The sequence below is a fragment of the Paramormyrops kingsleyae genome, chromosome 12, assembly GCF_048594095.1.
Source record: "Paramormyrops kingsleyae isolate MSU_618 chromosome 12, PKINGS_0.4, whole genome shotgun sequence".
Taxonomy (NCBI): domain Eukaryota; kingdom Metazoa; phylum Chordata; class Actinopteri; order Osteoglossiformes; family Mormyridae; genus Paramormyrops; species Paramormyrops kingsleyae.
This window is the reverse complement of record NC_132808.1, coordinates 22573635-22587025: the sequence shown is the minus strand read 5'-3', so window position 1 is coordinate 22587025 and position 13391 is coordinate 22573635. Positions and strand designations below refer to the sequence as shown.

At 43.2% G+C, this 13391-nt stretch overlaps 1 protein-coding gene across 1 annotated transcript in view; it reads left to right on the top strand.

Annotated features, from left to right (window-relative positions):
- The first annotated feature begins 2699 nt into the window (after positions 1–2699).
- The window catches only part of fat4 (FAT atypical cadherin 4), a 78903-nt gene continuing 68211 nt past the window's right edge, over positions 2700–13391 (top strand). The window contains exon 1 of the mRNA XM_023795854.2: positions 2700–8386. Coding sequence (XP_023651622.2) covers positions 3281–8386 — 5106 coding nt within the window. The 5' untranslated portion in view covers positions 2700–3280. The remainder of the gene's footprint in view (positions 8387–13391) is intronic.

Genomic DNA, 13391 nt, shown 5'->3' with positions numbered 1-13391 from the left:
GTCCTTAATTATTTTTTAAAACTGCTTCTGTTTTTATTTCTTTCTGTGCTTATTGTTATGCTTATTTAATTCCTCTCTTTTAAATGTCTGAAAAGCACTTTGTAAACACTGTGGTTAAAACAGTGCTATATAAAGATTTATTGTTATGTTCTTATTGATTAATTGATTCCCAGGCCACTGAAATACAAATCAGTTACAATTAGCTATATGCCATGTTACCCATATCACTGGTAAATAAGGATTTTATAGCAATTACTAATACTGGCAGTGGATGTCAAAACATCTGTATTGTATATATTTTTTCTACATCAGCTGTGTTACATATTAACACATGTGGGTCTAACAGCTGCATAACCCAGCATATGTTTCATCCAATGCCATTTACACTTTTATGATTTGACACACCTTGACTTGGATTTGTTGAGTTGGAGGTGCCTTTCTTTAGCCTAGAGCAGTGAGGCCTCTTCTGAGGCTTTACCCAATAGCCTAATCTAGAATTCCAGTTATAGCTTTACTATCAACACACATAATATAAACGTGTACATTTACAAATGTCACTTTTGCAACATTCTCTTTGTTTGGCAACTGAAACTAACATTTAAAATGTAAACTTCAAATTCGCAAGCGCATAGTGAAGCAAAATATCATTCCCATTCAAATGTGAATTTTTTAAGGAACGTGCATCGATTCAGCCATCCAGTCCTGCTTCAGCTGCTAATCATGGGAAGCGCCGCATGAGTGTGGAAGCGATCGCAGGAAGCACGGGACAGGGGAGCGCCCTGGATGTGATGGCCAGGAATTACAGGACATCCACACACTCATACTATGGGCGATTTACAGATGCCAGGCGACAATCATTAATCAATTACGATACCAAAAAAATGATACCAGCATGCTTTTTTTAATTATTACTAGTCGTTTTATATTAAAATCTGTTTTAAAATCCCTGAAATCTGCTATATGTATGACACTTCCAACGATCAGTGTGGTAATGCTTATGAGGAAAGATACAAATATAGATACAAAGATAAAAAATAATCAAAATAACAATGTGAGACTGAATTAGATACTTCAGATATTTATATATTTATAACAGATCATTTACAATATAATGACTTAATGAATGAATGAATGAATGAATGAATGAACGTATACTATGCCCTTAAAGCTGAATAAAATCCGTTTTTAATGTCAGCCCTGTGATGAATTATTTTAACTATATGTTTCTACTGGGAAATGTCTTGAGGCGTGGGTGATACAAGAAAATTGAAGTACTGCATGCCCACGTCCGTTTAATCTGCTTTCCGTTACTGTACACCGACATTCAAAGCCCAACAAAAAGACATTTTGTTCCTAAAAAAGAACTATTTCGAACCTGTTTGGCCGATGCGAATTAAATATTCGTTTAATGAAATATTTTTATTCGATGTTTAACATCACAGATTTCTGTCGCATCATATAACCATTTTAGAGTAATTTTATATAAAAATGTGATATTTATTTAACAGTTCGCATGCCATGGGCGGCAGGACACGGAGACGAGATCGGACAGTAACCTGCTTTGATACCATTATACCTGCTGTATAATTCAATTACTCCCGTCTAGTCATATCCTTGTTGACCTCGATTGCCGCTGAACTGCTGTTGTTTTTAAGGGCTTCTAAATCCTATTATCGACAGCAGCTCATTACAAAGGAGGTTGCATTTATTTGAGCAACCTACAATCTTTCTGATAAGCACAAATAATCTTAATCAAGAATAAGATTATATATTCGCAGTAATAAATGCTGTACATTTTATATCATTACAGCGTAACTGCGATTGTATGTGGTTCTAATACGAAATGTTTAAATCGGGCAATGAAATTTAAGGACACTAGATGGCAACACTTGACCATCAGAGAATTAAAAACGTCGAATACAAACAATATATAGTTCTAATAGAGTAGCTTCGCTCTCTTCTTTGAAAAGAATAATGTAAAATAACATCTATACTCCTAGTCTTAGTACCCGTGTCCTTTAATTGTTAAACTACTATTTTAATTACTACTTTTTGCATTTAATTGAATGTAATATGAATTAGGAAAAGAATTTACGATGTCTATAAGTATCTTCATTTTTTGTCATGAAATCTAGCTATACTGTATATTGCCTATTTTAATCAATTCCAGTCTTCTGATTTTGGTATATTTCATTATTAAATTCATTTATTTAATGATGTGCATAAACTTGTTCATTGGGGGTTCGGAATCACAGTTCCCTTTAACTTTAAATAACTGTAATTTAGTCCTTTCGTTTAGCAATTTTTTATTATTATTTTAAGTAGTACATCAATTTAAAACACTTCCAATACATCATAATCCAGAAACAGTTTAGAATGAATGGGGGTTACTCCAGGCGCACGGTAGAAGTTGACGCACATTATTAAAGAAGACCTACTTTCCGTTTCTGAGAATAAGGGTTAACGGTGCCGTACTTAAGACATCTACCTGCTACCCACTTACCATCTTATTAGTCGCATATTAGTTTGATTGACATTCTTATCAACAACAGCCGGACAGAGTTCAGGTTTACGGCACAATAGAAATACAGTAAGAGGCGGGACTTTGCCGAAATAGCCAATAGCGTGCGAGGTGGGCGGGAGTTGAGCAGACTGGGGCTTTGTTGTAAGTTACGAAGAAGCAGTCTTAATGACTGAAGTTTCTTCTGCGTTATACAGCTAGAGGCTGCGTGGATGCACGATTGGCGCTAATAACCCGAAACCTCGCTCCGCCTGTACCACTTAATTTTGTCTCCAATTTATTTTAGAGTTTCAACTAAACTTCGCGAAATATTAATCCATCCAGAAATTAAGTTCTTCATTTATTTATCTAAACAACATTATTTTGTATTTGCATTTTTTTGTTTGAAATGGCAGTTTTGTTATAACAAGAAAGTTTCACGCAGAGATGCATTCTGCTGCTCCGGGAAAGTTTGAAGAATCACTTTGACAATCAGAGGGATTGTATTGCGGCGCTCGCAACTTGAATGATGCACGGAATTATTCATTTGCTGATTTTTGCAGCTTGAACAATTTAAATCAAGAAGAAGAAAGAAAATAGAAGAAATAATTTCCCCAAAACTAAAAAGGATTATTTCTTTTAACAATCAGAATTATGCCGGGATTCATACTTAAAGTCGCTGGATCATGAATATTGCTGCAAACGTTTGTTAAAGGAATCAAAGTTTAATGCATAAGAGACAAGCAGATTGTCATACAAAGCTGGACTGGGATTTTGACCATGGCGCTTTCAGGTAGGGCTTTGAATCGATTTTATTTAATTCTGCTGATGCTGTGGACTTTATGGGAGCGATCTTCATCCAGCCAAGTTCGTCAGGAGTTTCAGGTGCTGGAAGAGCAGCCCGTGGGCACCTACGTGGGCACGATAGAAACAAAGCCGAGCTTCACCTACCGATTCAGCGAAAATCACAAACTTTTTGCGATCAACGGCACTACTGGCATCATTTATACAACGTCAGTGATTGACAGAGAAGTTTTGCAGAGTAATATAATTAATGTTGTGGTGCTCTCCAGTCAACCGACATATCCAACAGAAGTCAGGATTGTAGTTATGGATATAAATGACAACTTGCCCGTTTTTCCAGACGCATCTATAGTGGTGTCATTTAAGGAGGATGCTAGCAGCGGCAGACAAGTGATTTTAGATACAGCAACCGATTCCGACATTGGGAGTAACGGAGTTGATCATACTACTTACAAAATTGTGAATGGTAATGATCAGGGGAAGTTTCGTTTGGATATTACAGTCAATCCGAGTGGAGAAGGAGCGTTCCTGCACTTGGTTTCAACGGGCGGTTTAGACAGGGAGCTGACTCCTTTTTATCAGCTCCTAATTGAGGTGGAAGACAAAGGGGACCCCAAAAGGTTTGGCTACCTTCAAGTGAATGTGACAATTCAAGATATAAATGACAACCCACCTATATTTGACGAGGACCACTACCAAGCCACTGTTTTTGAAGATGCAGAAGTTGGTTCTAGTGTATTACAAATAACAGCAAAAGACCAGGATGAGGGAACCAATGCGGATATCAGGTACTTTTTAGATGAGGGAACCCCTTTCCAAATTGACCCTGAAGCAGGTACAATTATTATCAAAGAAACTTTAGATTTTGAGACCAAGAAGGAGTATTCATTAACTATTCATGCTGTGGACGGTGGGGTCCCTTCTCTCTCTGGTAGGTCAGAGGCAACCATAAAACTTTTGGATGTTAATGACAATGACCCTGTGGTGAAGTTCAGATATTTCCCAACAAGCTCCAAATTTGCCTCTGTTGATGAAAATGCTCCAATTGGGACAGTCGTAGCTTTACTGACAGTCTCAGATTCAGATTCCCCGTTAGCTAATGGCAACATATCGGTCTCAATTTTAGGGGGGAATGAGCAAAGACATTTTGAAGTTCATACGTCTCCAGTCCCAAATCTTAGTTTGATTAAAGTGGCCAGCGTTTTAGACAGAGAACGAATTTCTTCCTATAACCTGACCGTTTCCGTGTCTGACAACGGAAAGCCTATGGCAAGGTCTTCTTTTGCTAGTTTGGTCATTTTTGTGAATGATATCAACGACCACCCGCCCATATTCCAGGAAGCTCTGTACAGGGTTGACATCAGTGAGGACGTTCCAAAAGGCAGCTACATTAAAGGGGTCTCAGCAACAGATGGTGACTCTGGGCAGAATGCCAACCTGCGCTACTCTCTAGTGTCTGGAAACAGTCTGGGCTGGTTTGCCATCAGTGAGAACAGCGGTCTGGTCACTAGCGCCGCTCTGCTGGACAGGGAGGTTGCGTCAGAGATTGTGCTGAATATCAGTGCCAAAGACCAAGGAGTACAGCCCAGAATCTCCTACACAACGCTGATTGTGAACATAACGGATGTCAATGATCAAGTCCCCACGTTCGCTCAGAGCACCTATCATGTTTCTGTGGTGGAGCATTGCCCAGCTGGCACCGACCTCATGGCACTGTCAGCTACTGACAACGACCTGGGAGCCAATGGGACTGTGAGGTTCTCCTTTGACCCTGAGACCCCGCCCAGTGTGCTGGATTTGTTCCGCCTTGATACCGTCTCTGGCAGGCTGAGTACTGCCGCTGAACTGGACAGAGAAGTACAAGAAACATATCTGCTCCACATCCACGCGACGGATTCTGGCTCGCCGCCACTTAATTCTGTTGGCAAAGTGAACATAACGCTGAAAGATATTAACGACAACCGGCCTGTTTTCTACCCCCTGCAGTACTTTGCCAACATTAAAGAAAACGAACCTCCTGGCTCTTATGTCACTACTGTGTCGGCCACGGACCCTGATTTGGGTAGGAATGGCACCGTAAAGTACATGATCACAGCCGGGGACAATTTTAGGTTTCATGTTAGCAGTAGCACGGGTAAGATCACAACGTTGGTTTCGCTAGACAGGGAGGAAAAGACAGCTTACCAGTTGCAGGTGACTGCAAGTGATGGTGGCAACCTTCGCTCTCGTACCCCGGCCATTGTCACCATAACAGTGATAGACACCCAGGACAACCCCCCTTCCTTCAGCCAGAGTGTCTACAGTTTTGTGATATTTGAAAATGTAGCTGTAGACACGGTAATCGGTACCGTGTCTGCATCCACAGTTGATCTGAATACTAATATCACCTACTTAATTTCCTCTGGGGATCAGCGGGGCCTCTTTAGTATCAATAGTGTTACTGGTCAGATCACCGCCTCCAGTCTGATAGACAGGGAGGAGCAATCATTTTACCAACTTAAAGTTATAGCGAAAGGTGGGGAGGTAACAGGCCAGGCTCTTGTTAACATAACAGTTAAGGATTTAAATGACAACGCCCCGCATTTTGCCCACGTTGTTGAACATGTCAGCACTGTGGAAAATTGGGGCACTGGGCATCACATATTCCAGGCAAAGGCTGTGGACCCGGATGAGGGCTCCAATGGTATGGTGATGTATAGCCTCCGGCAGAACCCAAAAGGCCTTTTCCACATACACGAGAAGCGTGGTCTCATCACCTTAACGGGGCCTATGGAAGTATCCACAAGTTCATATCAGGTGGAGGTTTTGGCATCTGACATGGGGGTTCCTCAGCGTACCTCTACCCTGATTGTGACAGTCAGTGTGTACGATGTCAATGACAATGCCCCAGTGTTCCATCAGCTTTCTTATGAGGTCACTATTCTTGAATCAGAACCTGTGAATAGTAGATTCTTTCAAGTGGACGCCACTGACAAAGACTCTGGTCTGAATGGGGAGATCGTGTACGACATAATTGGTGGAAATGATGGGGATGTTTTTGGCATTTTTCCCGATGGGCAGTTGTATATCAAGGATAAGTTAGACAGAGAGGTGCAAGACAGGTATGACCTGCTGGTAGTGGCTGCAGACAGGGCAGTGGAGCCACTTACTGCCACTGTCAATGTCACGGTCATCTTGGATGATGTGAATGATAACAGGCCATTGTTTAACAGTACAAATTATGTGTTCTATTTTGAAGAGGAGCAGAAAAGGGGGTCCGTAGTGGGGCGGGTCTTTGCAGAGGACAAAGATTATGGGCCAAATAGTGAGGTCAGATATTCCTTTGAGACACCGCAGCCAAACTTCGAACTGAACGCCATTACCGGGGAGCTGACCAGCACGCTGCAGCTGGACCGAGAATCGCTGATGAGGCAGAGAGGAGCTGCTGTGTTCAGTTTCACTGTCATTTCCTCAGATCAAGGATTGCCCAAGGCATTGAAAGACCAGGCCAAAGTACAAGTTTATATCGGAGACATCAATGACAACCCACCCAAATTCACTAAAGACATTTACCTTGCATCTATTTCTGAGTCTGCTCAAAACATGACACAGCTTCTGAGGGTGTCTGCCTCAGATGTTGATGAGAATGACAATGGACTAGTCCGCTACTATATTAAGGAAGGAAATGAGGAGAAACAGTTCATGATCGACAACAACAATGGCCAGATCACTCTAGTGGGAAAACTTGACTATGAAGCTACGTCATCCTATTCCCTCAAAATCATAGCAGTCGATTCGGGACTTGTGCCACTTTCTTCCTCATGCATGTTAAGCATCAGCATTATGGATGAGAATGACAACTCCCCTTCTTTCCCTAAAGCTGCTCTGAGTGTCGATGTTTTGGAGAATATGAGGGTTGGAGAGCTGGTGGTATCTGTGGCTGCCACCGACTCAGACGCAGGGGACAATGCTGAGGTGACTTACAGCATCGCTGCGACAAACAACCACGGCACCTTCAGCATCAGCCCGTTCACTGGGAGTATCTTTCTTGTGAAGAAGCTGGATTTTGAAACTCAGTCCCTATATAAATTAAACGTTACTGCAAAGGACAATGGGAGACCCCCAAGATTCTCATCGATTCCAGTGACTATTCATGTCAGAGACTTTAATGATAATCCTCCAAGTTTTGCCCCTGGAGATATTTTTAAGTCTATTCCTGAGAACCTTCCAGTCACTACCTCGATAATGACCATAATTGCGCATGACACAGATGCAGACATCAATGGACAACTGGAGTATTCTATCATTAAACAGACACCAAGAGGAAACCACTTCATCATTGATTCTGTCACAGGGGTGATATACACAAATAAGGATATTGATAGGGAATTCTCCAATCTCTTTGAACTTACAGTGAAAGCAACAGACCAGGCAGTTCCAGTGGAATTCAGGCGCTTTGCCCTAAAAAACGTTACAGTTTGGGTAACTGATCAAAATGACAACGTCCCAATTTTTATCTCCCAAAATGCACTGGTGGCTGAGTCCACAATTGTGATTGGCTCAATCCTTACCACTGTGGTGGCCTTTGACCCAGATGAAGGGCCAAATGGAGAGGTTGAGTATGAGTTGGTGACTGGGGACTCAGACACGTTCATAATGGACCGATACAGCGGGGACATCCGGGTCGCCTCCCCTTTGGTACCATCGAGGCTTATCTACAGCCTAACCGTGTCAGCCACAGACCATGGGACGGAAAGGAAGTCTACCAGGTCTGAGCTGACCATCATTCTGCAGGGTGCAGATGGCCCTGTCTTCTCGCAGCCCAAGTACATCACCATCCTGAAGGAAGGTCAGCCGCCTGGCACCAGTGTCATCTCCCTCGATGCCTCCAGTCCCCGAGGCTCCAGCACCAAGGTGGAATTTTACATTGTGTCCGTGCGCAGCGACGGCAGATCCGTGGGTCGCCTCTTCACCATCGGACGGCACACAGGAGTCATCCAGACTGCTGCTGAGCTGGACCGGGAGCAGGGCTCGGACCTCTACCTGGTGGATGTTTATGCTATTGAGGCCGATTCCAGTCTCCCCAGAACACAGAGAGCTGAGGTGAGCTACGCCTGTTTTTATTTACTGTGCTGCTTCGCTGGCTGGAGAGAGATTCTGTTTTCCAGGCTTTTTTTTTTTCCCCCCTCAACCGTTTCCTTTGCCTAAAAGTAATGAAGTAAAGGCAATGTAAAGCAAAGCTTTGTTTCAAAGTCCAAGTAAGCAGTGCATAAAAGGTTTCTCCTAAAGCATACATATTCACATTAATTAAATTCCCTTTATGTTTTTATTGCGCTTATAGCTCATATCGTGGGTTTTATTAAATATAAATGACTTCACATGTATGAAGGGGGATTTTGGCAGGACAAGTTAATCGTTCCAGTTCCCAGAAACAAAAAAAAAAGAAATGGTGTAACAATATCTTAGGTACCAGTGTGACTTGTCTGGGAAGGAGAAGCAAGTGAAGTGGATCCTGGGATTAAGTGTAGTCCTGCTGTCGCCGGGGTAAAGAAAATTAGAAAGACTGACAAATAAGTAAAAGGACTTTATGTCCAGGCATTAACCAGGTATGAGCTTGTTTTGGAAGAATGAGAGGACAAAAAACATATTACATGGGATTTGAGCGAGAAGTGGTGCTGAGACGAGGTGGGAGAGAGGGGGGGAACTCAGCCTCTGCAGGGAATAAATGACCATAAAATTGGGTGACTTCTTAAGACTTGCTGAATGGAGTTTTTTTTCTTTACCTTTGGTACCGAAACTTAAGCTACCCTTTGAGAAGGCATTGTGTGAAGTGTCTCTTCTGATTCCTTTAAAATGTTCCCTGTGGGATGGAATAAATTCCTGGGAGTCGAAGACTGAAATCCTAAACCCAGATTTGGTGGCTAAGCGCTGGACACTCCTTAAATAAAAAACAAATGTGAGAGTATGTTAGTGTTTCGGAAATTTCAGATGGAACCTAAAATTTTACCTCATTATTGGCCTGTTGGTATGCATTGTTTTTTTTTTTTTCTTTTTCTGAATGTAAATGAATTCTTCGAGCAGACCTTTTTGTTGTTTTTTTTTATTGTTTTTGCTACTCACAGAGGTGGTGTTTTTCAGGCCTATGAAAGCATAGCTTCCATTACATGTATTTACAGCCCCAGCTGATAAAATATAGCTGAAATCCAACTATAAAATCAAACACATGCACAAGTCCTAAATCATTCGGAATTCATGTTCTCCGTTTTACTTCCAGAGGAAATTTTAATCTGCTTAGCACTTAACTACAGTGCGTGACTTGTAATGGAAAAAATAATAGTTTGATATTATTTGATTACATACCACATTTTATGGGCTTGCAGCCCTGTGTAGTTTTAAAGTTTTCATTCTTCTGAGAGGTGACTTACCAGTAGACCTACTGCCAGTAGACCATAAGTCATTTTCTTTATGGTTCATCAAATATAGCTGCTTGGAAGTTTCAAGATTGCACCGGTCTCCATCTCATCCAGTTAGTACTCTCAATGGGCTGTGTATCAGTTTACTAACCAACCAGGTAACTACCCGTAGTCAGGGTAAATGCAGACTTTCTGGTTCAGACAAAGTACCCATTTCTATTTGCCTACTATGGTCTTAAAGATGGATATGCGAGAGTTTGCAAATCATCTTTTACTTTTGAATAACTCTCCTGGGACTGGTCGATGGAAAAGTCCTGAAAATTAAACTGGCTTGTCCTTTGAAGGAATGTCTTTTTTTCCCTCTCTGTTGGGGTGGGGAGGGGGGGGGGTGAAAAATGTAACTGCTTGCATTACGTCCAGATTTTTCTTGGTTTAAATGTTTTTGCTTTAGGTCGGTGTCTGTTTATGAGACAGGGAGAAGACTTTTTAACAAAAGGCAAGAGGTATTTGTCAAATTGTAGTTTAATGGGATAAAACTATACACTTACACGCCTTTGCGCCATCAGAGGGGTTAATCTTGCCTACTGTTCGACTTGATTCTTGGAGCTATCACTTAGATAGAGCTGTTTTACCTTTTCTGGCTTTGTCCAGTGGCAGATTTAAGACATTCCGAACTGAACTCCATTTCTGACAGAGGCCAGAGGAAGCGGGAGCGAGGTTGTTTTTCGTGGGTCTGGATCTTGGATTCGGCCGAGGGGAGCTTCCACGCTCCTGCCAGTGATCATGGACGTTACAAAATGCAGTGCAGATGGTCGAGGGAGATAGAGGTATCCTATTATTGCTTGCTTCGCTCCGTGCTCTCTCCCTCTCCCGTGCTGGAGCGTGGATGCGGCCTGGCAGAGGCTTCAGGAAACCAGGCCATGCTAAGACCTAACGATCAGCGGTTCGTAGGTACAGCCAACTATCCATCTTCATCGGGGGAGAGGCGGACGTTTGCCAGAAACTCTGCGAGCTAAAGAGGCAAAATGGAATGAGCAACATTGTTCTTGAACTCTCCTCTGGCTGAAGTAGAAGTAAAGGAGGGGAAAAAAAGAACCCGGGCTTGCGTTTTGTGTTTTAAAAAACGTGATATGCCTGTGTGAGGAGGCTCACTTAATGGAGGGGATGGAAGGGCAGCTGTTTCTCAGCCTCGCTCTTTTGAAATTCACACTGAACCGTTTCCCGCGATCCTGTGCGTGAGAGTCACTGTAACGAGGCGCATTAGACGCGTAACTTAGCCTGAAGGGAAACATGAAGGAGCTAAAAGCAAAGCGAAAGGATAGCGGCGCGTCCCATAGAAAGGCGGCGAAACGGGAAACCGTGGTAGGCAGAGAGAGTCGGCGGAGGGTAGAGGGACAAGCCGCCTGCTACGAGATGTAAGGCCAGGCCGAGGACCCCTCAGACAGTAAATCCAACCAGAAATGTGGCAGGAATGGCCATGCTTATTTGAGGGGTCAGTCTAAAGGTGCAGGGTTCAGGTCAGGGAGCTGGAACATCTGTTTACCTCCGAAGTAGGTGGTCTCCCAGAGCAGCCGAAGAATTAACAGGGCACAGGGGTGCACTCACAACAACCTCAGGGGGATTCCGATCTGTCTGCCTGTGTGAGTGCAACAACATGGGAGGATAAGCTATCACTGGTGGCCCCGTTCCCACTTCAACAAAGGTCACCGTAAGGGGACCTTGTATTCTTGTACCTGCAGTGCTTAGCAGGGGGTGTCCCAGAAGCCTTGGTGTATGCCTTTCTACACTCGTCCTTCAGCACGCTCAGGCAGGCAGACGTCACACGGGTGGATTCCAGGGACGCTCTCCGGATCGCTCTCAGGAAGCGTTTTCGGGCAGAGATCTGAGCGCAGGGGAATGTGACGGAACCGAGAACGCGACAGCTGCCCGGGTCACACTGGCGTTTGCCCGTCTTAGGGTGACGCTTGGCGCGATGGCTGCCCGGTAATGCCGATACCCTCGGATTGTAGACCGAAACTGAACACTCGTCATTACCCGGGGACACGTGTCGCGAGGCGCCCTCCGGGGTCACGGTGTCGCATTCTGCGGACAGGACGTCCGCCCCACCCTAATCCATCCAGCCTGCTGTGGCTTTGCGTTACCCAAGAGAACTCCTGATGAACCTTATCATTATATAACCATTTAGAGTTTAAATACGACTGGGGAATCGTCTCGTATTTTAGTGCCTTTAATGGAATAAATCCAAACATCGTTCTTGATAGTTTAGCCTGCAAGATCAGTTCATTATTAAATCCGTCAAAGATTCCAGAGATGCTGCAATCAAAGTACTTAATAGAAGGTAATAAAAATGAACAAAGTCTTTGTTTATTTTTTTCTTTGGAGAGTGGATGTTTCCGCTACAAATGTTATCTTCGCAACTCATCTGCAGGGTGTCGACAAAGCACTTTGCTAAAACGTGCAGTCAGAGTATGTCTGCTCTGAGCTCATCTGCGGTCAGAACATCACCCTCCCTGGTTGTTTCCTGTTTCCACCTGTGCACATCAGAAGCAGTAAATGACCAGGGGTTGGACATCTTCTCAGGAAGACATGCGATTTAGCAGTTTGTCTTAGAGGGACTGTAGAAGGAAAATTAATCAAAGGCAGACGAGTTTTTGCTAAAACAGAAAGAAGATATTTAGGAGTAGATTAAAAATGAAGGCATCTAAATACCATTCCTTTAGTATAATTTTTCCCTGCAGTTCCATATCCATCTATATTTCTTTGTAGGGACTGTTTAACATTCAGGGCATGGCTGTTCATTGAGAAAATAACAGCCATTGATCCTACATACAAGCAGCAGATATGGGAAATGGTGATAGATTGGTTTGTTCATTGTATATTTCTGTAATGAACAATAACCAGATTAAAGTTTGCCTTTGTAAGTTCAGTAAGTTTGAGAAATTATGCTTTTTGCAGGTTAACAAAACCAGACTGGTGTATGTACAGTATGCGTGCAGCCGCTCCTGCTTTGAGAGCTGAATGTGCATTACACAATGACGGTATTGTGGCATGCAAACTGAAGATGTTCATTAAACTAGTGATCTTTGCGAACCACACTGTAATGAATATGCAATCTTGAAGTTTGGGCTTTCTTGAGGTTTTATCCTTGGCTGGTCTGAATTTCCTTCAAAATGAGTCAAACACGCTCAGCTTCTTTTGCGGGCTAATTTCTGACACAGATTCTACCCATGGATAAATTTGCCAGTGTAATCCTGACGGTCGGTGTGTTTAAACGGCCGCTGCCAGTGCTGGGAAGCGGATGACTTTAAGCCAGGGGTGTTTGTGGCCCAAGCCACTCGCAGACACGCAGAGGCATTAAGGTGAGGTTCAGATGTCCCACATCAAGCTGGCAAGCTGGCTCTTTGCTTCTGCTTTTTTACATCTAGTGTTTTTTCTTCACATTGCACCTGACCTGGGACAGTGCTATAAAACGTGGAACAGAAGGATAAAATCCTGTCCAAGTTTATACAGCTTTTTCCCCTCGATATTTCACACCTCTTTAGGTGTTTCTAAGATATCAACAGCCACTGTCAAAAATGCCTGCTTGTAAGACCTAAAGTCCCCCTGACTTAGTTAGCAGCTATAAGGCTCCCTCAGCTTCCCCCTGACTTAGTTAGCAGCTATAAGGCTCCCTCAGCTTCCCCCTGACTTAGTTA